The following is a 25,181-nucleotide window of genomic DNA, read 5'->3' on the forward strand; positions in this document are numbered from 1 at the left end:
CTTGAATAAATCATCCAATCTTTTCTGAAATTGTATTCATTTGTTTTTCTGTACAAGTATGTCTCGTCTACTGATTTCTATCCTATTTGGATAAAACTTCATGGTATGTCTTTTTTATGCCGTACAAATGTGTTTTGCAACCATGACTCATTAAACTGATAGTTTGGTAATACTCACATCTGTCAGCACCTATTTTCTTTGGAATTGGAATTATTATAAGGGGCATTCAAAAAGAAATGAGCCAGGGGCATAGTTACAGAAACCAGTACCTGTATGTTAGAAGTATTGACCCTGGCTGTTGAAACACTTGTCCCACAGTGACACAAGGCAGTGAATGGCTGTCTCAGAAAATTCCTGGGCTACGATGTTAACCAGTTACGCACATACAGCTGGCTGTCATCACCCGAGGTAAATTGTTTGCCCTTCAAAGCCTTTCTAAGGGTACAAAAAATGGCGTAATCACATGGAGAGAGGTCTGGACTGCATGGAGGGTGGCCAAGAACCTCCCATTTGAATTTCTGTTGGAGCGTTGTGACTGTGTTGGCTGCAAGAGGCTTTGTATTGTTGTGGAGCAGAATGACCCCACAGGTGAGATTGCCTGGTCGTTTTGATTTGATCACTTGGCAAAGGGTGGTCAAGGTTTGCGAGTAATGCTCGGCATTCACTGTTGTTCTGTGCTGCAGGAAGTGAATCAGAAGGGGGGCCATCTTGGTCAAAGAAGAACGTCAGCATAATCTTCCCTGCACTCGTGTGGACGAAGACGTCAAGCTGTATGTGCAAAACTGGTTAATATGAGAAAGCCATTCACCGCCTTGTGTCACAGTGGGACAAGTGTCTCAACAGCCAGAGTCAATACTTCTAATGTACAGGTACTGGTTTCTTTAATTATGCCTCCGGCTTGTTTCTTTTTGAACGCCCCTTATACATTCTTCTTGAAGTTTGTGGAAATTTCGCCTGTCTTATACACCTTGTATACCAGGTGGAATAGTTTTGTTATGGTTGACTCCCAAATATCAGTAGTTCTGAAGGAATGTCATCTATTCAAGGAGCCTTGTTTTGATTTAGGTTTTTCAGAGCTTTGTCAAACTCTTGTCACAGTATCTTATCTTTCATCCCATCTTCACCTGTCCTCTTCTTTTTCTATAATATTATCTTAAGTACATTCCCTTGTGTAGCCTTTCTTTATACTCCTTCCACCTTCAGTCTTCCCTTCTTTGCTTAGTACTGGTTTTCCATCTGAGGTCTTGATATTCATACAGCTGCTCTTCTTTCCTCCAAATGCCTCTTTAATTTTCCTATAGGTTCAAAATGGCGCTGAGCACTATGGGACTCAACTGCTGAGGTCATTAGTCCCCTAGAACTTAGAACTAGTTAAACCTAACTAACCTAAGGACATCACAAACATCCATGCCCGAGGCAAGATTCGAACCTGCGACCGCAGCGGTCTTGCGGTTCCAGACTGCAGCGCCTTTAACCGCACGGCCACTTCGGCCGGCCTTCCTATAGGTATTATCTATCTTTCCTCTAGTTATATATGATTATACAGGGTTTCACACATAAAACTGGTACGCCTCATGCTTGTGATTCAAATAATAGTGAACTAACTAAAAAAGAATAGGTATCAGTAACATTTACTTACCTGTTTATAAGAGATGCTAGAAGTGGTGGTCATGGGCATACAGACATTGTTGACTTCATGTGATGAAGTTACCAGCAACGCCCTGTAATTCTGCAGACTTGATATCGTTAAGTTCTTTATTAATGTTCTGTTTAAGACCATCTATTGTGCGAGTGCAAGGACTGTTAGCATGAACTTTGCTTTTTAGTGTGCCCCATTAAAAAAATTACATGATGTTAAGTCCAGGGACCTTGGGGTCCAGAAGCCTCTACTGAGATGTCTGTCCTCAGGGAACAAGTTGGTGAAGTGGGCCATATTTTGGTTGGATGTGTGAACGATTGTTCCATCTTTTTGGAATACTGCATACAGCTTCTCTGGATCTCTTTCAATTGAGCATAGAAAGAGTCAAATACTTCTAGATATCTGTTTAAGGTGTAATTGAAAACTAGGGGTCCAATAATGTGCATACCAGACACTGCACACCAAATACTCTGAGTGGGGGCATTCTCCATGCAGAATACACTGAAGCACCAAAGAAACTGGTATAGGCATACATATTCAAATACAGAGATATGTAAACAGACAGAATACGGCACTGTGGTCGGCACTGCCCATAAGACAACAAGTGTCAGGCACATTGTTAACTTGGTTACTGCTACTACAATGGCAGGTTAACATTTAAGTGAGTTTGAACATGGTGTTGTAGTCGGCATTGAACAATGGGATACAGCATCTCTGAGGTAGCACGATGAAGTGGGGATTTTCCCATTTGATCATTTCACGAGTGTTCCGTGAATATCAGGAATCCGCTAAAACATCAAATCTCCGACATCGCTGTAGCCAGAAAAAGATCCTGCAAGAACGGTACCAACACTGACTGAAGAGAATCGTTCAACATGACAGAAGGCAACACTTCTGCAAACTGCTGCAGATTTCAGTGCTGGGCCATCAACGAGTGTCAGCGTGAGAACCATCTAACGTAATCATCGATATGGGCTTTCAGAGCCAACGGACCACTCGTGTACCCTTGATGGCTACACGACATGAAGCTTTATGCCTCACCTGGGCCCGTCAACACCAACATTGGACTGTTGATGCCTGGAAACATGTTGCCTGGTCAGACGAGTCTCATTTCAAATTTTATCAAGTGGATGGATGTGTACGGGTATGGAGACAACCTCCTGAATCCATGGACCCTGCTGCTGGAGGCTATATAATGTTGTGGAGCATGTGCAGTTGGAGTGATATGGGACCCTTGATATGTCTAGATACAACACAAACAGGTGACATGTATGTAAGTATCCTGTCTGATCATCTGCGTCCGTTCATGTCCATTGTGCATTCCGACAGACTTGGTCAATTCCAGCAGGCCAGTGAAAGACCCCACATAGTCAGAACTGATACAGAGTGGCTCCAGGAACACGCCTTTGAGTTTAAACACTTCTGCTAGCCACCACACTCCCCAAAGAAGAACATTATTGAGCATATCTGGGATGCCTTGCAACAGGCTGTTCAGAAGAGATCTTCACCCCTCATACTCTTGTGGATTTATGGACACCTCTACAAGACTTATGGTGTCATTTTCCTCCAACAATACTTCAGACATTAGTCGAGTCCATGCCACATCATACTGCGGCAGTTCTGCGTGCTCACGGGGGCCCTACATGATATTAGACAGCTGTACCAGTTTCTTTGGCTCTTCAGTGTATGTGGATTGTCCTGTGACCAGTATCTGCAATTCTGAGAGTTTACATAACCGGACAAATGAAACCAGGACTCCTCTGACATGAAGTAAAGCAAGGAGTCCAGTTAACCATTACTAATTGAGGTTAACAGCCAGTTACAATGATGAACTCTTTTCTTTTTTCCCGATCCTCAAATTTCAGCTCTTTGTCACACGACAGGCTTTTAATTTCATATCTTTTAGTACACAATGACGTGATGTATAAGGTACACCAACCTGCTGCAATAACCTCCTTATCGACTTGCTAGGATTTCTCAGTGTGTCCAAGCAAATTCCATCTATAGTTTCAAAGGTCTTCATTGTCGGTTGCCTATTCCTTTGCACATTCCGAGCAGATCCTACAGCCTTCCATTTCATATAAAGATCTTGAATAGTGCTGGTCATGGGGAGCTTGCTACCACTTCAAACACTTCTTTACATTCCTTGATGAACCCTGTCTTTATGTAACACTCCACGGCATCAATTCGCAGTCCTAATGCAAACTGTTCCATTTTTGCAACAACTCGAAAATATTAGCTTTTCACAGCAATTGGTGTATGAACGCACAGCTGCACTCAACTTTCCAATAAAATGCAGTGTAGCCAACTTCTAAGACAGTGTTGCCACTTCACAAGCAATTCGACTACATATGAATAACTGGTACGTGAAGGTGTACCAGTTTTATGTGGGGCACCCCGTATATCCTTACATTTGTCCTCTAGTCATTCCTGCGTAGCCATTTTCCATTTCCTGTCAGTTTCAGTTTTTAGACATCTGTATTCCCTTTCACACGCTTCATTTGTTTCATTTTTATATTTCCTCATTTCACCAATTAAATTCAGTATCTCCTGTGTTATCCAAGGATTTCTACTAGACCTTGTCTTTTTACCTATTGGTCATCTGCTGCCACCACTATTTCATTTCCCATAGCTACCCATTCGTCTTGTACTGTATCCCGTTCCCGTGTTGCAGTCAATATACAGGCATATGGACAAAAGGAAGGTTTTTTGTGTGGGGGAAATTAAATTGTATTGATGATTAGACAAATTAAACCCACATATCATGAACTTCACTTGGATTCATGTTTGTTCAGTTTTTAAGTCATTGTTACACTGTTGTAATATGTATGTACATTGAATCATGATAGTAACAACTGTATAACAGTTACTCAATAATCTCCTCTCTATCAAGTTCTTCTCGTTCTTGGGAAGAGACCCATCTTTTGAGCAGGACCTCTTGTACACAAAATCGAGCAAGCTGCTGCGGGGTATTTGGACCATGGTCAGCTACTGAACGTGGCCATACCACACGACACATCAGTATTTCCTGCAACATAAATAATAATATTATTAAGTTTTTTTATTCATGTTTTACTCAGGACAGTAAATTATTTTAAGTACACTGTTTGCACTTATTGTAACACAGCAGAGCGGGACCACACATTCTATATCTAATGATTCCGGAATATTTGATACTCAAATTGCATATTATACTAACTTAGTGTGAACACCAACTAATTTCGTTCATATATGTAATTGTGATTATAGTGACTTTAATTCAGTTGCTATGTTATATTTAAATAATTCTGTACCTCACAGCCAGCACACCAGATTAACTGATTATACACCAATCTGGTAATTGTTAAATTACGTCTTAGAATTAAGACATAACAATTTTGCTCTGTAAAAGTTATTAGTTCTATGAAAAGCATCTGATACAAGAATACTTAAAATATGTTAGCATCTTTTGATGCACCATTTTTGTAGTAATCTGTGTACTCATCAAAAAGCGTTATCAATGAACTTAGCTTTATGCAACTTTGCACGTTTTGTTTGCATTTCATAACAAACATGACAGCCAACTAAAGAAACTGTTTATTTCATTTTGCAATTTTCAACACACACAAAATGTATAAATTCATAAAGTTTTAATTGTATTTTTACGAAAATACTTATGTTGCAATGCTAAACTCTAAATGTGATTGTTAAACTGTTATATAAGCAACATGACAAAAGCCATGTTGAGTTAGTCTTGTTCCAGTTTTTGTAAGGGACACACTTTTTACTAGTTTCATTCACAAATATAGTGGATAATTTAAACCAATTGTGCTGAACTTTTATTAAATAGTTAGTCTACCTACAAATAAAAAAGTTTTTGAGAAGCTGGGAGGAATGACTGCGGTCAACAAATTTTATTAATAACGAAATGATTTCGGTATAACTGATGTACACCCACCGTTCAAGATCATATGCAATTCAAATGTGGAAAAGTTCACATTTCAATGTAATGTAGGACAAGTCACAGGTAACATAATTAATTTGTAGTTATCATAGTTATTAAGTGAGACTGCATTTTCAACACAATCAAAGTACGGTACATAATAACGTAAACTGACATAATGCATTGTTTGTATATACAGAGGGGTCCAAAAAAATGTATCCACTGTTTAAAAGTCCATAACTGGCAAACTAATTGATGGAGTTGTCTCATCTTTGGTAGTGTAATAGTTTGTAGTTCCGGCAATCGCCACACAAGCGTTGTATTGTTTTGTCAGATGACAGTCACCAGATAGTGTTTTGTTCTTAATTACATCTAGTTACTCGAGTAAACATGGTTGGCGCAAGGGGTGGGGGGGGTGGGGGAACAACTGCCTGGACTGTGGATGCATTGATAGACTAGAAGGCTATGTAGGCTGGGTAGCACTGGACTGGGAGGACCAGGGAAGTGGACAGGCGAGTGAAGGACAGGGACTAGTGAAAGCTGAGACCAGGGGGGAAAGTAGGATATATTGCAGTGCAATTCAGAAGAGCTGGTGCTGGTAGGATGGATCCTGATGTCAGTATGCATTTTAAGTAAGAAGGCCTATTCATTACATAACACAACTTTAGTAGGATGTACTCCTCTTTTGCATAATTTTGAACTTACTATGTTTATGTGTAGGTTAAGCTTCTGTCTAGTTTCACATGAGTGTAAATCATAATTATGCTTGAAGATGTTCCCTTTTGTAAAAATTGGTATTTCATATTTATACAAACAAAACAGAGATATTTTCAGACTTTTAAAAAGGGGTCAACTGGAATCCCTGCAGTGAGGTTCCTTTACCACCCTGATAATCTTTTTTAAACAATGGAAAATCCAGGCTGGAATAATGACAAGCACAATAAAATGACTGCTACACATTTGAGATTTTGGCCAAAAGTCCTTCTAAAGTAGAAAACACACACATACAAAACCACTGTCTCTAGTCACAGATGCTGGACTGCATACAGCAAATGCGCCTGGTGGGAGATGCAATCTGTGGTTGGTGGAGATAGGGAAGAGGCTGGGGCTCAATGGGGAGGGATAGCAAGATAGGGCTTGTGGAAGGTGTAGAGCTGCCTGTGGGTGCATGCAGGGATATGGAGAGGACAACAAGGTAAGGCTGCTAGGTGCAGTCTGGTGGTTCGGGGGAATCGGTAGCAGAAAAAGAGAGAAGTAGAGTAGAGAGAAAAAAAGCTAATGGGTGCATTGGTGGAATAGAAGGCTGAGTTGTGCGGGAGTGGGAAGAGGGAAGCAGACAGATGGGGAAAGGACAGGGACTAACGAAGGTTGAGGACAGGAGGAACATATGATATATTCCAGGGAGAGTACACAACTGCGCAAATTAGAAAAGCTGGTGTTGGTGGGAAGGATCCAGATGGTGCACGCTGGGAAGCAGTCACTGAAGTGAAGCATGTGTGTTGGAAATATGCAACTGGATGGTCAAGCTGTCTCTTGGCCATACCCTTGTAAAGCAGCACAGTGGTTGCAGCTTAGTTTGTATAATATGTTCATCATAAGAATAAACCTGATGTAAACAAACACAAACGTGATGGCCAGTCAGAAGCCGTAGCACACGTACACTGGTGTAACAGTTGTTACACTCTTGGAAGTAGGTCCTACTTATGTATTAGATATCTTATTACTAAGTTACGTTAAATGAAACTTTAAGATATTCAAATGTATTAACAGCCATCAACGTTTTTCTTAATCACGCTTTAGCCAAGTAGTTTTTATTTCAAAAATCATGTACAGTCACAGCCTCTGCACTGTTGTGCTCTGATTGTCGTGCTGTTAATGGGCAGTATGAAAATGGCTGAGGCTGCTTTCTGTTCCATAGTGAAACGCACGCGTGGAACACAGTTAAAAAGTGCCAAGAAATAGGCCGTTCTTAATGTTTTTAATAAATTTACAGAGATCATTGGCTTAAAATTTTCCCAGCGTTGTATATGCTGCAGTTGATTCACAAACCCGCACTGAACGTGTAGCGCAATCGGTCATCATCATCATCATCATCATCATCATCATCAGTGTTCTGCCTAAAGGCAGGTTTTCACATGGTAGTTCTCCAGGCTGTACGGTCTTCTGCCATCCTCTTCAGGTCTGCATAATTTCCTCTTCCCTTTATGTCGTCTATCACCTTGTATCTCCTTCTTCCTCTCAGTCTTGTCCCACAAACCAATCCTTCCAAAGCATCTACTAGCAAGCACTCCCTTCTCAGTGAATGTCCCAACCAGTTCGTTTTACTTTCTCTTACAACCTTCAGCAGACATCTTCTCTCACCAACCCTTTCCAATACTCTTTCATTACTCACTCTCTCCATCCAGATTATTCTCTCCATTCTCGTCCACATCCACATCTCAAATGCTTCTAACCTTTTTTCATCCTCTCGTCTCAGTGTCCATGTTTCTGCCCCATATAGTGCCACACTCCAGACAAAACATTTGCCAAGACTTTTCCTTAGTCCTTTATCTAATTTGCCACATAAGAGTCTCCTCTTTCTGTTGAATGCCTCCTTTGCTATGGCAATTCGAGTTTTCACCTCCTGGTGACATCTCAAGTCCTCAGTTATTGTGCTTCCGAGATATTTAAATTCACTTACTTGGCTAATGGTAGATTGTCCTGTTTTAATATTGGATTGTCTGTGTCTTGTACTGGTGACCATACTCTTTGTTTTTGCTGCGTTTATTTGCATCCCATATTCCACACAAGCTTCATTCAGATCTTTGAGCATGTTATTCATTGCCCGCTCACTTTCTGCCACTAATACCATGTCATCAGCAAATCTTATACATTCTATTCTCTTTCCACCAATACATATTCCTCTTTTCCCATCTAAACTTTTTGCAATAATCTCTTCAAGGTGTACATTAAACAACAGTGGGGAAAGGCAACAACCTTGTCTAACACCTCGCCCAATGCTGCTTCCTTCTGACATTTCATTTCCAATCCTTATCCTTACTTTCTGGTGTAAATATAAATTCTGTATCAGTCGTCTCTCTTTCCAAACTACTCCTTTCCTCTTCAAGATATCCATCAGCTTGTTCCACTGAACTCTGTCAAAAGCCTTTTCTAAATCTATAAATACAGCTAAGATTTCTCTACCCTTTTCCATATATCTTTCCCCTATAGTTCTTAGCAGGCCAATAGCATCTCTTGTTCCTTTTCCTCTTCTAAATCCGAACTGCTCCTCTGCAATCCCTCTATCCAACTTGCCATATAACCTTCTATTCAACACTCTCAGCAAGACTTTAGCTGCATGAGAAATTAGACTGATGGTCCGGTGCCCTTCAACATTTTTTAGTATTTCTCTTTTTCTCTATTGGTATCATAACTGTTGCAGCGAAGTCCTCAGGCCATTCCCCTTCGTCATATATATCGTTACAGAGATAGACTATTTCTTTTCTTGCCTTGTTTCCCAGACTCTTCAACGGTTCTGCTGGCAAATCATCTATTCCACATGCCTTCCTATTCTTCATCTCCTTCAGCGCCTTTTCTACTTCTGCTTCCAAGATGGTAAATCCCTTTCCATCTTCCGGCACATATTACTCCCCTTCAACCTTAATTTCGCTTTGCATTTCATCCCCCTTATACAGACATTCAATATATTCTTGCCATCTGTTCAAAACGTCCTGTGGTTCTTCTGCTACAGTACCATCCGCTCTTTCTATTTCCATGTTATTCCTCTTTCTTTTACATTCAAAAACTATCTCACTAGCCAGTCTATACATCATTTCATACTTTCCCTCTCTCTTCATTTTCTCTATTTCGTCGCATTTCTGTTTCATCCATTTTTCTCTTGCTTCTTCAGTTTCTCTTCTTAATACATTATTCAGTTTCCTGTACCTCTTTTTGCCTTCTTCAGTTTCTACACTTTTCCACTTTCTGCGCTCTTCCATCTTTTTCAACATGTTCTCTGTTATCCATTCTTTCCTGGTGCTTTGGGATACTCTAATTCCTAGTACTTCTTTGGCAGAGTCCATGAGTCCTTCCCTCATTTTTATCCACTTGTCATTAACACTTTCATCAACACTACCTCTCTGCCATTTTTCCATAAATCTATTCTCCAAATCTGATGCCTTTCCTACCTCTTTGAGTCTTGCTATGTTTAGTCTTTCCTTTGCTTTACCTCTCCAGACTTTTTTCAACTTCACTTGTATTTCTCCCATCACTAGGTTGTAGTCTGAATTGGCTTAAAATTTTCCCAGCATTGTATATACTGCAGTTGATTCACAAACCCACACTGAACGTGTAGCGCAATCGGTGGTGTAATGTAAAGTGAACCAAATGCGGTTACTCGTGTGTTGGTTTGTATCTTCCCAGTGTCATTTTTTTTTTTTCATTCAATTTGAAATACCTACATCTCGTAATTATAAAACTCATCATTTTTCATGAATAATGCACATCTTCTTGTTTCTAATTACATATTGGACACGAAATTCCATTTCAAATACAAATTCGTATTATCGATGTTTTATGAAAGACTGTTCATAAAAGTTGTTTAAATTAAGAAAACATCACAATTTAATTTTTCAAGACAATAATGAAAAACCAAATCCTCTTCATTTGGACTATGTCCACCATTTTATACCACTATCGTAGAAAAATGAAAAACAATCATTTTCGCAGCATCAAGCACATCATACAAATACTGCATTTTTACATTTGATACTGTACTACTACAATATGAACCCAACAGAACTGATCTGGAGCCAAGCTGCAGGATTTGGCCTGAGAAGTAACAAGGCAGTTAAGCTGCCAGACATACTGGAACTAATGCATGCAGCTTTTTCATGCATCACTGCCGAATGCTGGCGAGATACAGAACGGCTCGTCATAAAAGAAGAAGAGAAAATGCTGTGCCTGGTAGGCTTTGTGGATTCTGTTGTTGATAGGCTTGTTACCAACATAGCAGGTGACACATCGAGAACTGAAATGTATTTCTTGGATTTGGATAAGGAAGGAGCTAAGAGATTACCAGATGACTGACTGTACATAATACCTTCAGTGCCTTCAATATTTAACTATACGGTGAAATCCTTCAATACTCTCTTATGCTACACACAGCTTATGCAGAAAAATTACCCACTGCTCAAGCAGGACTTTTCATCATTATTTTTTTAAATTACAGTAGTATGTTAGCTAAAAACGATAATGTGTTGTGGTTTTCATCAAGTTGTCTAAGGAGCATATTGTGGGAGATTTGCATTATTTCATTCTGCTTAAAAATTAAATGACATTCAAAGTTGTATTGCTCCTTTGCTTGTCTCTTTTTAACTGTGAACTGCAGCTGGCCACACTGCAGGCTAGCTGTACCAGCTGACCGGCCAGTGCTGTCCGAGTTAAATGCACTGGTAAAGCTGTTGTCCCTTATTATCAGTATGTCGATGTGGGCGTAACGCACAGCACAAAATTTACCCTTATTATCATACATGACAGTAATCGAGGCACCTTGGCTACAGTCTCGCGTGAAACAGAAATCCAATGAGGTTCCAGCAAACGTGGAAGAATACACAGTGCAGTGTTTACATCAGGTTTATTCTTACGATGAACAGATTATAGATCACATGACCAGACCTTAAGACTGATCACTCCTCCTGCCTCACTCTCACACATTTTTGTGTGTTATTTTCCATACCTCCCTGTGCCATACAAACTTCTTGAACCTTGAAGTACCAACCGCCCCCCCACCCCCTATTTTCTCTTTCCTTATTCCAGCATGCTCATACTAACCTCACCTAATCCATTTACATCCGCTGTCTCCTCTCTTGACACATACCCACTCACCAATCTGCATTCCACATTATTGTTTTGTATTTATTTTTCTCTTTGATCTCATTGTGTTTTCACAAAAATTTTAGTTTGTTTTGGCCTTTCACTATTGGCTCTACACCCCCAGGTTTCACCTCTTTTCCCCATATTTCATCCATTCTGTTCTTTGGTGAGTTTTTGCACATATTTTTAAGAGTTTTTTCACATATATTTTTACATATTATACTTTTTTAATCCCCCACCTCGGATCCTTGCTCCTTTCTTCCGGACCAATACAGAAAAGTTTCCTTATTCCATGCCAGAACCTACTCCACAAACTGTTCCTGCATAGTTACCTAGATAATAGAATCTCACCAATTGGCCATATCATCAAATTACCCATCTCCAGCTGCAACCCCTCCTTCCATAATTACCTCTATCTGTTCAAATTCTGTCAGACAATTGCCCTCACCCGCCTACTACTGCAATGTCATGTAAATCAGACCCAAATCTACTTGCAATACTCCCTCTTCATACATAAACTTTTCCCGTTCTGAAATCCCAAATTCCTGCATTCAATATCTCATAAATAAAGCAACATGCACAATACCACCTCTAAAATCTCTACAGCTTGTTCCCCACCTACTCCTGCCTTTGACTACTGCTATCCACCACCTCTACAACAGCCTCCAAAATCTCTCTCACATCCTCTCACCAATAAACCCTGCCTTGCAGACCTACTACATTTACCACATCCTCAGAAACTCACTCCCACCACTATACAAAATGCAGAACCTAAGCAGACCTGAAATACAGTCATGAACTATTCCTCCAAAAGCCTTAGTTCCACAGAAGTATCAATCCTTTCCAAAGGCATTACCTTCTGCTCCACTCCTAAATTCTGTCATGCTGGACTCATTAAAGACATTATCCTCTTCTCCTGGCCCCTAAAAGTGGAAACACTTTTTTGCTACCAACCACTTCTATCAGACTCAACACAAAGCCAACATTAAACCATGCCTGACTCAGTTCACTCCTTCCAACCACGATCCAATCCCATTGTCCCAAATCACTTCCTGATAACATTCCAGAATTTTTTAACCTCAAACTTTGCCTTCTCATCATTCCCCAACAACCTCAACATGGAAACTAACCTTACATCCACAGAAACAACCACAATCCACCACAAAAAAACTGATCCTGATCCTACATGCCACAAAGGCTCATCCACTGTGGTTTTGAACTGCAAAGATTAGCTGGCAGACAGACTCTGCCAGCTGTCAGGTTCATCTACCTACAAACCCTGCCACAGTGACTTCATTCCAGGAATCCAATAGGATCTCCACTCTTTCCTCAAACCCTTAGGACCATCTCAAAACCTCTCACCTGGCTCTCTCTCTCTCTCTTTCTCACACCGAGCGAGGTGGCGCAGTGGTAGCACACTGGACTCGCATTCAGGAGGACGACGGTTCAATCCTGTCTCCGGCCATCCTGATTTAGGTTTTCCGTGATTTCCCTAAAATCGTTTCAGGCAAATGCCGGGATGGTTCCTTTGAAAGGGCACAGCCGATTTCCTTCCAAATCCTTCCCTAACCCGAGCTTGCGCTCCGTCTCTAATGACCTCGTTGTCGACGGGACGTTAAACACTAACCTAACCTAATCTCTCTCTCTCTCTCTCTCTCTCTCTCTCTCTCTCTCTCTCTCTCTCCCCCTCTCTCCTCACTTCTACCTCCTTCTTGCATCCTAAAGTCCATAAACCCAACCACCCAGGACCCACCATTGTGGCTGGTTATTGTGCCCCACTGAGAGAATGTCTGCTCTCATAGGACAACACCATCTGCCTACTACCTGTAACCTACCCTACGATATAAAAAGACACTATTTCCTCCAACGACTCACCACAGTTCGCGGTAAAGGTTCTGAGTTCCAGTCTTAGTCCAGCACACAGGTTTAATCTGCCAGGAAGTTCCATAACAGTGCACACTCCGCAGCAGAGTGAAAGTTCCATTATGTTAAATCATAATGGTCACAAAGATAATGTTGTGGGTAAAGCAAACTAAAGACTGTGATTTATTGGCAGAACACTTAGAAAAGGTAACAGGTCTATTAAAGAGACTGCTTACATTACACTTGTCTGCCCTCTTCTCGAGTATTACTGGGCCACGCAGGATCTGCATCAGGTAGATTTGACAGAGAGCTTGTTTTGTATTATCACAAAACAGGGGAGAAAGTGCCGTGGATATGACACATCAATCAGGGTGGCGGTCATCAAAACAAAGGCGTATTTGCTGTGGCAGGACCTTCTCATGAAATTTTAATCACCAACTTTCTCCTCAATGTGTGAAAATACTTTTTAGGCAAGCACCTACTTAGGGAGAAATGATCATCATAACAAAATAAGAGAAATCAGAGCTCATGTGGAAAGATTTAAATGTTCATTTTTTCTGCATGCTGTTCACAAGTGGAACAGTAGAGAAGTATCTTGAAGGTGGTTCGAGAAACCCTCTTCCGCGTACTTAATTGTGATCTGAAGAATAATTAAGTAGATGTACATGGTGATTAGCAATATATCATTTTCATAATATTGATAATCTTTTTCTGTATTTTAATTTTTTTAACTGTAAAACTCCCTCAAAAATGATTCCATACATCAGCAGTGACTGGATACGGTCAAGGTACATTGTCAACACTGATACGAAACTTCTATTTTGAGGGAGAGTCCTAACAGCATACATACATGTATTCAGTTTCTTATTTACATTGTTAAGATGTCTCTCGCACTTCAAATCCTCTTGAAAATGAATGCCTAAAAATAGTCTTTGACAGACATTTGAGACATAGCACGTAAGTTTTCATACATATGTAAAGCAAGCATTGGGGAATGGGGAGGGGGGCAGTAGCGAGAGACCAAAGCTTGGATACAGTATGCACATTCCAGAGGATGTAGGTTTATGGCGATTCTAAAGAGATGAAGAAGCTAGCACAAGACAGCTTCGCTTGTAGAGTTGGATAAAGCCTGTCTTCAGGCTGAAGCCAACAACAACAACAACAACAACAACATGTTATGTGGAGTCTGAGCAGATAGCTTGTGAGGTAACGGGCGAGTTGTGGCGCCCTGAAAATATTGTAAGTTTGGAGTTGACGTGGCCGCACAGGCCGCTCGGCAAGCCGGGGCTCGTCAGCAACCACATGGTGCCACACGTTAGCCGGAGCAAGAGGGAAAACACCAGCGTGTGGTCCAGGCTGACCGCGTGGCTGGGAATTCCATGTTGACGCTGTGTCGAGGACTGTGCTTTGTGTTGATGAAGGAGATTTGTATGCCAGGAGGGCCACAGATGGCGGACTTTCTGAAACCATAATGGCAGACATTTCACAGTTCACATAGAAATTAATAATAGCCAGAGGAATCATGATACCTTAAGAAGAAACATGTACATGACCATTATTTGCATGATGATTCTGATAGTGCAATCAGATTTTCAATATCTTTATTAGTTTAAAGTTTAGTCTCCGAGTGTAAATTATACACGTAACACCGAGCAATGAATTTCCAAAATCTAAGCAGTTCATCAGCTTTTCTCAGTTGATGTGTCTTAAGAAAGCTATTAGTGTAAACCTAAATTGGTATGAATTACAGGCATGTAACTTGAATAGTACCCGAGTTATTGGAGACCAAAGTGGCTTATTACTATTGATCGCGTCAGGCCATAAGTACTCCACAGTTACATGAAAAAACGGTAGCAGAATGCTTCTAAATATATTTACTCGTTTATGTCTTTGTTTATATCTGATATATACTAATCATGAAGAAACTGGTCAAATATTTACTGTGTTTTAGAAAGCACTGAGACATTAGCCTACTGGCCTACTTTTGCTTCTATTCCTTTGATATATGTTTATTTAATTTGTTTATGTATTTAATAATGTTTGTTAGAGAGCGTGTTTATGGTCCAGCCATAGGATTATTTATTTAATTTCAAGTTATTTAACTGTAAATCCACTATTTCGTATGTGTTTCAATATGTTTGTGAGTGTGCGTCGGCTTGGAGACATGGCGGTAGCACTCTAGCCAACCACAGTGCTCGTTACTACAGTAGACGACTACCGAAGTCAATGGAGGGACTGTACGGAAGTGGGGGAGGAGCTTCGGGTGGCACAGGACATGGGGGGAGTGCCGGACAGGAAGGCATGACAGATGGTCACAGAAAATGCTTGGAGAGTGTTGAGCAGTTTGAGCGTAGTCGTGGGAGATAGAAATATTTCATAGTGCCAACTTGTGCACTTGTGAGATTTCCATGGCTTTTGCAGTGAAGACGTAGTATGCATTTAGAAGTGAATATCTCGTGAGCTATGTTGTTTCTCATAAGTAATTACATGAAGTGGGAATCTATTGTGTCTCTCTTATTCAACTTGTATTTTATTTAATTGCTGGACCACGGTCACCAGTACGTGTTTTGCAGTAATAAACGGCATTCTTAAAGGTACTTCTGCTATCATACTCACTGTTTAAAGTCATTAAAAAATAGTGTCTGCAGATTTTATTTAATTGTAATCTTTCATTTATAAATTTCTATGTTACATTCAAAATTCGCAATTGCCGATTGATAGGAACCTCCAACCATTCGATTCATGTGTATATTCATATTGTATACTGCAGACTCAGCAGTATATGGCTTGTAATACGGCAACTATGTATCCCAGCCCCTAGACAATGAAACCCCAGCCAAAACTTTTAATACTTCAACTCTGAGTCTGAGGGTACGTAGTTCAGGGCCACCATTAATTATTTGAAAGCCCGCAATTGGAGGTTTCTCCTCTGGGATTTGAGTCCTGCAAAGTGGTAATTCCTTTGCTCTCTGTTATTCAGCAAACTATGTGAAGTGCAAAAACCTTTGCAAAACTAGTAGAGATTTCTGTAGAGTGAGCCTCTCACAAAACACAATGTAAGATTGGTTTTTCCTTCTGCAAGTAGGTTTCTGGAAATAGTGAAATTACACAGTAATTTTCACAACTAACACATGCTCTCAATAGAGGTCCTAATCTGTCATGTTAAAGGCAGTTTGCGTGGGGCTCAGAGTCTAACTAAGTTGAGTGCAGGGAACGGTAATAGTTGGTGGGTTTAACAGACAGCAGTATCGGAGAGGGTTGGAAAGCGTGGTAACCAGCAGCAACTACAGTTACATCAGGCGACTTTTCCAGTGGCGGACACAGTTCAACAGCAGTACGACGGCAGTGTCTTCGAGTACTCCAGGGCAGTCTTCAATGTCGACTTCCACTACAACTGATGGCATCACCATGGCAGAGGGAACCATCTCAGATCAGGTAAGTGCCTGCGCAAATAGTGAGATAGTGTTTAACTCTGAAGTTCAAGCTCCACTTATAGAGCTCGCAAATACAAAACAGTCACCTAGTATGTGTCATTCTGAAAATGGAAGTGAGTCGGTTAGTCTGAAATCTGAGCGCGAAAGTGTAACTAGTAGGAATTCAGGCAAGGGGAATGAAAGTGGGGGAGATATGAAGTCTCAGCTAATGCAAATGATCCAGGGATTGTGAAATAATATGAATACAATGGCAAATAATATCAGTGCAATTTGAACAGATATGAGTACACTGCGAACAGATATGGGCACATTGCAAACAGTTACGGACACAGTTCGGTCTGATATGGGTACAATGTGAACTGAAATAGGCTCCGCTATAAAAGAAGAAGTTGAAAAAATTACGGGTAACCTTGAAAAAGCAATTGATGATAAATTAAAATGTGTCCGAGTGGATATGGGGAAAATTACAGGCGAAGTTGTAATAGTAAAATCTAAAATCGAACCAATGGAAAAAGATCTTGGGGAAAAAATGGATAAGATACAGATGGAACATTAGGGGCAAGGTAAACAAATGTATAAAAGCGCAAGATGCTCATAAAAGCAATATAAACTTAGCAATTAGTGACATTGCCAATCGTGAAGGTGAGGGGGAGAAAGAAGTGGGCAAAATTAAAGATAAAATAAAGTCCAGTATCACTAGTGAAAATGAAGCTAAAAAACAAATGCGACAGATAAAAAGTGATTTAAATTCTTTAGCCTCCAACAGGCCCTTGGGCAAATACTGGATCTGTGAAACGTTACACAGATGACAGAAGGTATCACCCAGTAAATTTCTTGGCTGCATGCAGGGACACTTTTGTTCATGGCATGTCGGACGAAGCAAAAATGAAATATGTTAAACAGCATTTGGAGGGAGACTCACAGTCTTAGGCAAATGTTAAATGTAGTTCGTGCGAATCATACAAAGAGTTCGAAATGCGTTTTTTGAATAAATTCTGGAGCCATGCAAAACAGACGTGGATCGAAAATGAATTTTTAAACGGGCTGAGTTACAGGTGCGGTAATGGGACGATGAGAGATTTTGACAAGCGTGAACTTGGCAAGCTTATGCATGTGAAACATCCGTTGGGGTTTTTAACGGAAATCACCATGTTAAAAAGGCGATTACCCAATAATTTTCAGTGGGATCTTGTCCATTGTTCATGTGATTCCGTGGACGAATTTCTAGAATTTGTAGAAAAATTAGAGGGGCCTTTGAAGTTCAAACCTCCGAGCAAACTGGGTGGTAGTTATCAAAATGGGAATCCAAATAACCATCAACAAAATAATAATCGTGAGAGAAATCAAAGGAATTCTCAGGGAGATAGTAGCTGGAATGAGCAGAATGGTTGGAGAACAGATGGGAGTTATAACTTCCGTGGACGGGACCCAAGTAAAGAACGCAGCTTTGACAGGGGAAATTCGCGCGAAGTGCAATCGCATAACAACCAGTCAGGAAACTGATGTTCACCACATCTCGGATTTGGAGATGGTGATCTGAAAAGGCAATGAGAAGGACTGGAGACAAAGCTAATGGTAGAAATGTTGGTAGGTTTGGAGAAAGGCAACAAATACGTAATATGGAGCATGTTAAAGAGAAAGGCTATATAGGTCGCTCTTTCAATAAAAGCAGGCGCGGACGGAGGAAGCATAGATTTGTGAGAGATTTAAGTAAAAGTAATGGGAATAAATTTGCGGGGAACGATGTAATTTATGAATGTATAATGAATGAGTGTGTGAATGGTGATGAATGCAAAGATTCAGTGGTTCAAAAAGAAGTTACAGAGGAGATGAAGTTTTTGAAAGCAAATTGTTTGCAGAGTTCTGAAAAGATATTAGCAAACAGTAGCAATTGCAGTAAGGAAGGTGTTGTAGTTGCAAGTATTTGTGAGTCGGCAAAAAGCATCGATGTTAGTGAAGTGGTGTAGCTTTGGTCTCGCCAGCTGCAAGTGAGGGTGATTGTGTTTCAGCAGAAAGCGACAATGTTACTAAGGGAGGCTTAGCACTGGTCTCGCCAGCAGTTGAAGTTAAAAATGTATCGGTGGAGGTAGATGATTTCTGTTTAAAGGAACAGAGTAATGGAATTTATGTAATGATGTAAAAGCTAGTATCAACTTCAGAGGAAGGAATTTACGGATTCTAGTCACATATGAAGGCAAAACGAAACTTACTGATGAATGTGTGAATCTAAAATGTTTGTCAGAGTGTGAAAGTGAGAATGTATGTAAAATAGGATTGGGGGCTAATCTGGATGAAAGGTGTGTAGAAATGGCAGTGTGTGCTGCTTTTTGTCCAATCACAGTGGAATGTAGCAAGTCTGGAAGTCCCAAAATTGTACGACAAGGTAGCAGCAATTTGTGTAATGTAGCGGCGGAGGATAAAGTTGTGTACGATTCACGTAAAGTTAAACAATGGAAAATCCAGGATGGAATGTAACAATACCAGAGGAGGAAAGTTGGTACTCACCATATAGCGGAGATGCTGAGTCGCGATATATACAATAAAAAGATTCACACAATTAAAGCTTTCGGCCATTAAGGCCTTTGTCAGCAGCAGACACACACACACACACACACACACACACACACACACACACACACACACACACCTGCAGTCAGAGATCTGAAACCACACTGTGAACAGCAGCACCAGTGCATGATGGGAGTGGCGACTGGGTGGGGGTAAGGAGGTGGCTGGGGCGGGGAGGGGAAGGGATAGTATGGTGGGAGTGGTGGACAGTCAAGTGTTACATTTAGACGGAGGGCAGGAGAGAAGGTGCGGAGGGGGGAGGGGGGAAGTAGTGGAAAGGAGAGAAAATAAAAGACTGGGTGTGGTGGTGAAATGACGGCTGTGTAGTGCTGGAATGGGAACAGGGAGGGGGATGGATGGGTGAGGACAGTGAATAACAAAGGTTGAGGACAGGAGGGTTACGGGAATGTAGGATGTATTGCAGGGAAAGTTCCCACCTGCACAATTCAGAAAAGCTGTGTGAATTTATGTAGTGATTTAATTGGTGTACAAGCAGATAAGGTTGTGAGATGAATATTTATGGTGATGATGGTTTAGGCATTGATGTATTATTTCAGGAAGATAAAAGTGTTTAACAGTGAATTGATGTGTAATTTTGTTGAAGTTGCAAGTGTCGATATTTTGGATGGGAAAAACAGTAAAGTTTTGCATGCTGTGGGTAGTGAATTGGCATAAGGTGTGGAAGAACTAACAGAAAATTTAGAGAGGGCTGAAGTAAATAGTGTGGATAGGGATAGTTTGTGTAATGAAGTTCATACAAATTGGTATATGAAGGAGTAGTGTGATTTTAGTGTGTCGGATTGGCGTTTGTACAGTAAAATGTTACGGTCATTACTGCTGCGTATGTGGAAACGAGAGAAGTTTAAAATTGCTAAGGGTTTAGAAAAGGGAAGGAACGAATTAGGGGCGAAGGAAATATTTAATGCATTATTTTGGGATGAACACGAGATTGAGGGATGGATAGAACAGGATGTATGTACGCTAGAACTGGGAGAGAAGGGACCAGACATAGAGAATGATTTATTAAGGGAGAAATGAAAAGCTGTTCTAATTGTAATTAGTGGTAGTAAATCTGGAGGGATAATTTTATATGTTTCACTTGGGGATTCATTAGCAATTTGTTAGTTTATTGTGGCACTGTACATATGCAAGAGGGGGAAGTTTAGGCACTGAGGGTGCTTGGAGGTCAGTGACCTCTGGGGGATGGGTAAAATATGTATTGATTTATGCTTTGTATAAGAGTGTGGCAAAGAATTTAACGGTCAATTTCAAGGGTATTAAAATTGTAATTGTATGTGCATGCATTTTTTGGTGCATGGAAGTAGGAAGGATTTGTTAAAGTCAATTAAATAAAACTTGTGGGAATTTGAGCTTACAGTGATTCAGTTATTTGCCTTGTGACTTTGTTCCTAAAGTGTAGTTTTCTGCTGGAGGGAATCTTTAGTGAGGATCCTGGTTGGGTTTGGGAAATGGTTTGTTGACGGGTTTCTACTTTTGGTTTTCATTGTAGACAGATTTGTCATGATAAATGGTGGAGCTCGGAAGTCAGAGGCAGACACGATTTCTGTGAGGCACTTGGTCAAAAGACTGATGTGAGTTGATCAATACTTCGTGCTAAAACCCGTGTGAGCATGTATAGTGCGATGGAAAAATTAGTGCAAGAAGGCGCCTCAGTGCTGAGTGGCACAGGAAGTGCATTAAAAAAAATATATTTCTTGTCCAAAAAATTGTTTGTGCGTAACTGAACTGCAGGTATTTATTTAATATGCCATTTCATTCATAATTTGTGTTGGTTTAAGTTTAATTTGAAATTCACGCTGCTCCCAGACCACTACAAAAATTTGTAAACACTACTGGCTTCGCGTTTTAATCATTTAATTCTGTTCTTTGTAATTTGAATATAACAGAGGGAAACATTCCACGTGGAAAAAATATATCTAAAAAGAAAGAAAGTGATGAGACTTAGCAAACAATAGGGATAATCCCTATGAAATCCCCAAACCACCTTCCCTACCCTCTGGCTCCTACCCTTGTAACCGCCCCCGGTGTAAAACCTGTCCCATGCACCCTCCCACCACCACCTACTCCAGTCCTGTAACCCGGAAGGTGTACACGATCAAAGGCAGAGCCACGTGTGAAAGCACCCACGTGATTTACCAACTGACCTGCCTACACTGTGAAGCCTTCTATGTGGGAATGACCAGCAACAAACTGTCCATTCGCATGAATGGACACAGGCAGACAGTGTTTGTTGGTAATGAGGATCACCCTGTGGCTAAACATGCCTTGGTGCACGGCCAGCACATCTTGGCACAGTGTTACACCGTCCGGGTTATCTGGATACTTCCCACTAACACCAACCTGTCAGAACTCCGGAGGTGGGAACTTGCCCTTCAGCATATCCTCTCTTCTCGCTATCCGCCAGGCCTCAATCTCCGCTAATCTCCAATTTCTATTTGCCGCCGCTCGTACCTCACCTGTCTTTCAACATCACCTTTGCCTCTGTACTTCCGCCTCGACTGACATCTCTGCCCAAACTCTTTGCCTTTACAAATGTCTGCTTGTGTCTGTGTATATGCGGATGGATATGTGTGTGTGTGCGCGAGTGTATACCCGTCCTTTTTTCCCCCTAAGGTAAGTCTTTCCGCTCCCGGGATTGGAATGACTCCTTACCCTCTCCCTTAAAACCCACTTCCTTTCATCTTTCCCTCTCCTTCCCTCTTTCCCTCTCCTTCCCTCTTTCCTGACGAAGCAACCGTTTGTTGCGAAAGCTAGAATTTTGTGTGTATGTTTGTGTTTGTTTGTGTGTCTATCGACCTGCCAGCGCTTTTGTTTGGTAAGTCTCATCACTTTCTTTCTTTTTAGATATGTTCTTTGTAATTTGTTTTATATGTACTTATATGAACTGAAGGGTGCTACTTCTGAACATTCTGACAAGCCAGAATGTTAATAAGTGGAGGTGTGTGAGGTAACGGGCGAGTTTGGTGTCCTGAAAATATTCTAAGTTCGGAGTTGGCATGGCCGCAAGGGCCTTTTGGCAAGCCGGGGCTTGTCAGCAACCGCATGGTCCCGAACGTTAGCCGGAGCAAGAGGGGTAGCATCAGTGCATGGTCCAAGCCAACCGCATGGCTGGGAATTCCATGTTGACACTGTGTCGAGGACTGTGCTTTGCGTCAATGAAAATTGTATGCCGGGAGTGCCAAAGATGGTGGACTTTGTGAAACCATAATGGCAGACTTTTCACAGTTCACATAGAAATTAATAACAGCCAGAGGAATCATGATACCTTAAGAAGAAACATGTACATTACCATTATTTGCACGATGGTTCTGACGGTATAATCAGATTTTCAATATGTTTATTAGTTTAAAGTTTAGTCTCCGACTGTAAATTATACACGTAACACCCAGCAACGTATTTCCAAAATATAAACAGTTCATCCGATTTTCTCGACTGACGTGTCTTTAGAAAGCTATTAGTGTAAACCCAAATTGGTATGAATTACAGGCATGTAACTTGAATAGTACACGAGTTATGGAGGTCAAAATGGCCGATTACTATTGATCGTGTCAGGCCATTAGTATTCCACAGTTACACAAGAAAACAGTAGCAGCATGCTTACAAATATATTTATTCGTCTATGTCTTTGTTTATATCCAATATATACTATTCATGAAGAAATTGGTCAAATATTTACTGTGTTTTAGAAAGGACAGAGTCATTAGACTACCGGCCTACTTTTGATTCTATTTCTTTGACATATGTTTATTTAATTTGTTTATGTATTTAATAATGTGTGTTAGAGCGTGTTTATGTCCAGCCATAAGAATATTTAATTAATTTCAAGTTATTTAAATGTAAATCCAGTATTTCGTACGTGTTTCAATATGTTTGTGAGTGTGTATTGGCTTGGAGACATGGCGGGAGCGCTCTAGTCAATCACAGCACTCCTTACTACAGTAGGTGACTACCGAAGTCAATGGAGGGACTGTATGGAAAAGGGGAGGAGCATCGGGTGGCACAGGACATGGAGGGAGAGATGGACAGAAGGCGCGATCGATGGTCGCAGAAAATACTTGGAGAGTGTTGAGCAGTTTATGCTTGGCTGCGGGAGATAGAAATATTTTGTAGTGCCAACTTGTGCACTTGTGAGATTTCCATGGCTTCTGCAGTGAAGACGTAGTATGCATTTAGAAGTGAATATCTCGTGAGCTATGTTGTTGCTCATAACTAATTACGTGAAGTAGGAATCTATTGTTTCTGTGTTATTCAACTTATATTTTATTTAATTGCTGGACCATCAACACCTATAAGTGTTTTGCAGTAATAAATGGCATTCTTAAAGGTACTTCTGCTATTGTACTCATCATTTAAAGTCATTAAAAATAGTACCTGCAGATTTTATTTAATTGCAATCTTTAATTTATAAATTTCTTTGTTACACTCAAAATTCGTAATTGCCGGGTGATAGGAACCTTCGACCATTCGATTCATGTGTATATTCATATTGTATACTGCAGACTCAGCAGTATATGGCTTGTAATACGGCAACTATGTATCCCAGCCCCTAGACAATGAAACCCCAACCAAAACTTTTAATACTTTAATTCTGAGTCTGAGGGGACATAGTTAAGGGCCACCATTAAACCATTAATTATTTGAAAGCCCACAAGTTTTAACCTCTGTGGTGGGAGCATGACACTTATGTTATTCCTGGTTTCCTATGTATAGTGAAAAAATTTTTCTTCAAGTAAACTTGAGTTTTGGGACATGAAGCGAATTAGCTCAAAAATATGCCAATAAGGATTTCTAAATATCTACTGATCTCCTCATAAGGGATACCACAGTTCTCTCTGTTATGCATTCCAAAGACTTTCAAGTTCCACTTCAGAAACATTGATATTTCTGAGTTATTACCTTCATTTCCCAAAACAATATTCTGTGTCTGATTCAAAATATGAGAAGTACACCACTTTTCTTGTGCTTATCTTTGTTGCACTGGATAGTACAAAAATGCATACTATTTAGTAGGCACAATATCTTAGACTTGCTTGCTTAATCATTGTGTCTAGCATCCTCTAATTCCAGGTCAAAGTATTTCCACTGTTATTCTACACATAGTATCATACAAGTTAGCGACCTATGAGCCAACTACCCTTCATACAGCCTTGTATTGTGCGTGGCCTCCTTCCTCACCCGCGAGCTACACGACCTCTGCCAATTGAAGAAAACAATCCAATGTACACATAAACATGACGTGGCCGCCACAACACTCGTCATTCAGGCTTTCAATGATGCCATGGCCAGTCTTAATCCTCTAGCTGGAACAGTATTGCATGGCCTTTGCAATCCATGACGATTCTCGTCGTTGATCTTTTCTCCTCCTATGCTCCAGTGCTTTGGCACTTAACATCCTTCAGTCTCTTAACCCTGCTGTTGACCTTCCCTCTATTTGCAGTACTCACCTGCAGGCCAGCTGATGGCCTACAACACTTCTAAGTCCCCTTCCAGGCCATCTTTCCTGGTGGATCCTCTCACTTGACGTGACCTTTTGTCCCACTGTGTTCTCCTTCACCCCTGGCGGCATTGACAAAGACTAACACCTGTCAATGCACAGTAAATGCGCTGTTGATACACTTAACTTTGTTAAAGTTAACTTCATATGAGTTCATTGTTCTATCTATCTGGATTCGTACCTAGTAGCATGTCATTCCCACTCGGTCACGTAAACAGAACTATCGATGAATAATACAATGACAAATCTCAGGATACTAAGATAATAATGGAATTTCCAGAATGTGAATTGCTTGCCTGCTGATGAATGGTGGGTCACACACTGAGGGAAGAAAAAATTTAATAAAAGGTGTGTGCGTAACCCCCCCCCCCCCCCAAACAGCTCTTT

At 40.7% G+C, this 25,181-nt stretch overlaps 1 protein-coding gene across 1 annotated transcript in view; it reads right to left on the minus strand.

Annotated features, from left to right (window-relative positions):
- Nucleotides 1-4,401: 4,401 nt before the first annotated feature.
- LOC126235901 (tRNA-splicing endonuclease subunit Sen2) overlaps nt 4,402-25,181 on the minus strand; it is a 56,288-nt gene continuing 35,508 nt past the window's right edge. Inside the window, exon 4 of the mRNA XM_049944845.1 lies at nt 4,402-4,667. Within this exon, the coding sequence (XP_049800802.1) occupies nt 4,506-4,667 (162 nt within the window). The 3' untranslated portion in view covers nt 4,402-4,505. The remainder of the gene's footprint in view (nt 4,668-25,181) is intronic.

Source organism: Schistocerca nitens, chromosome 2 (genome assembly GCF_023898315.1).
Source record: "Schistocerca nitens isolate TAMUIC-IGC-003100 chromosome 2, iqSchNite1.1, whole genome shotgun sequence".
Classification (NCBI taxonomy): Eukaryota; Metazoa; Arthropoda; class Insecta; order Orthoptera; family Acrididae; genus Schistocerca; species Schistocerca nitens.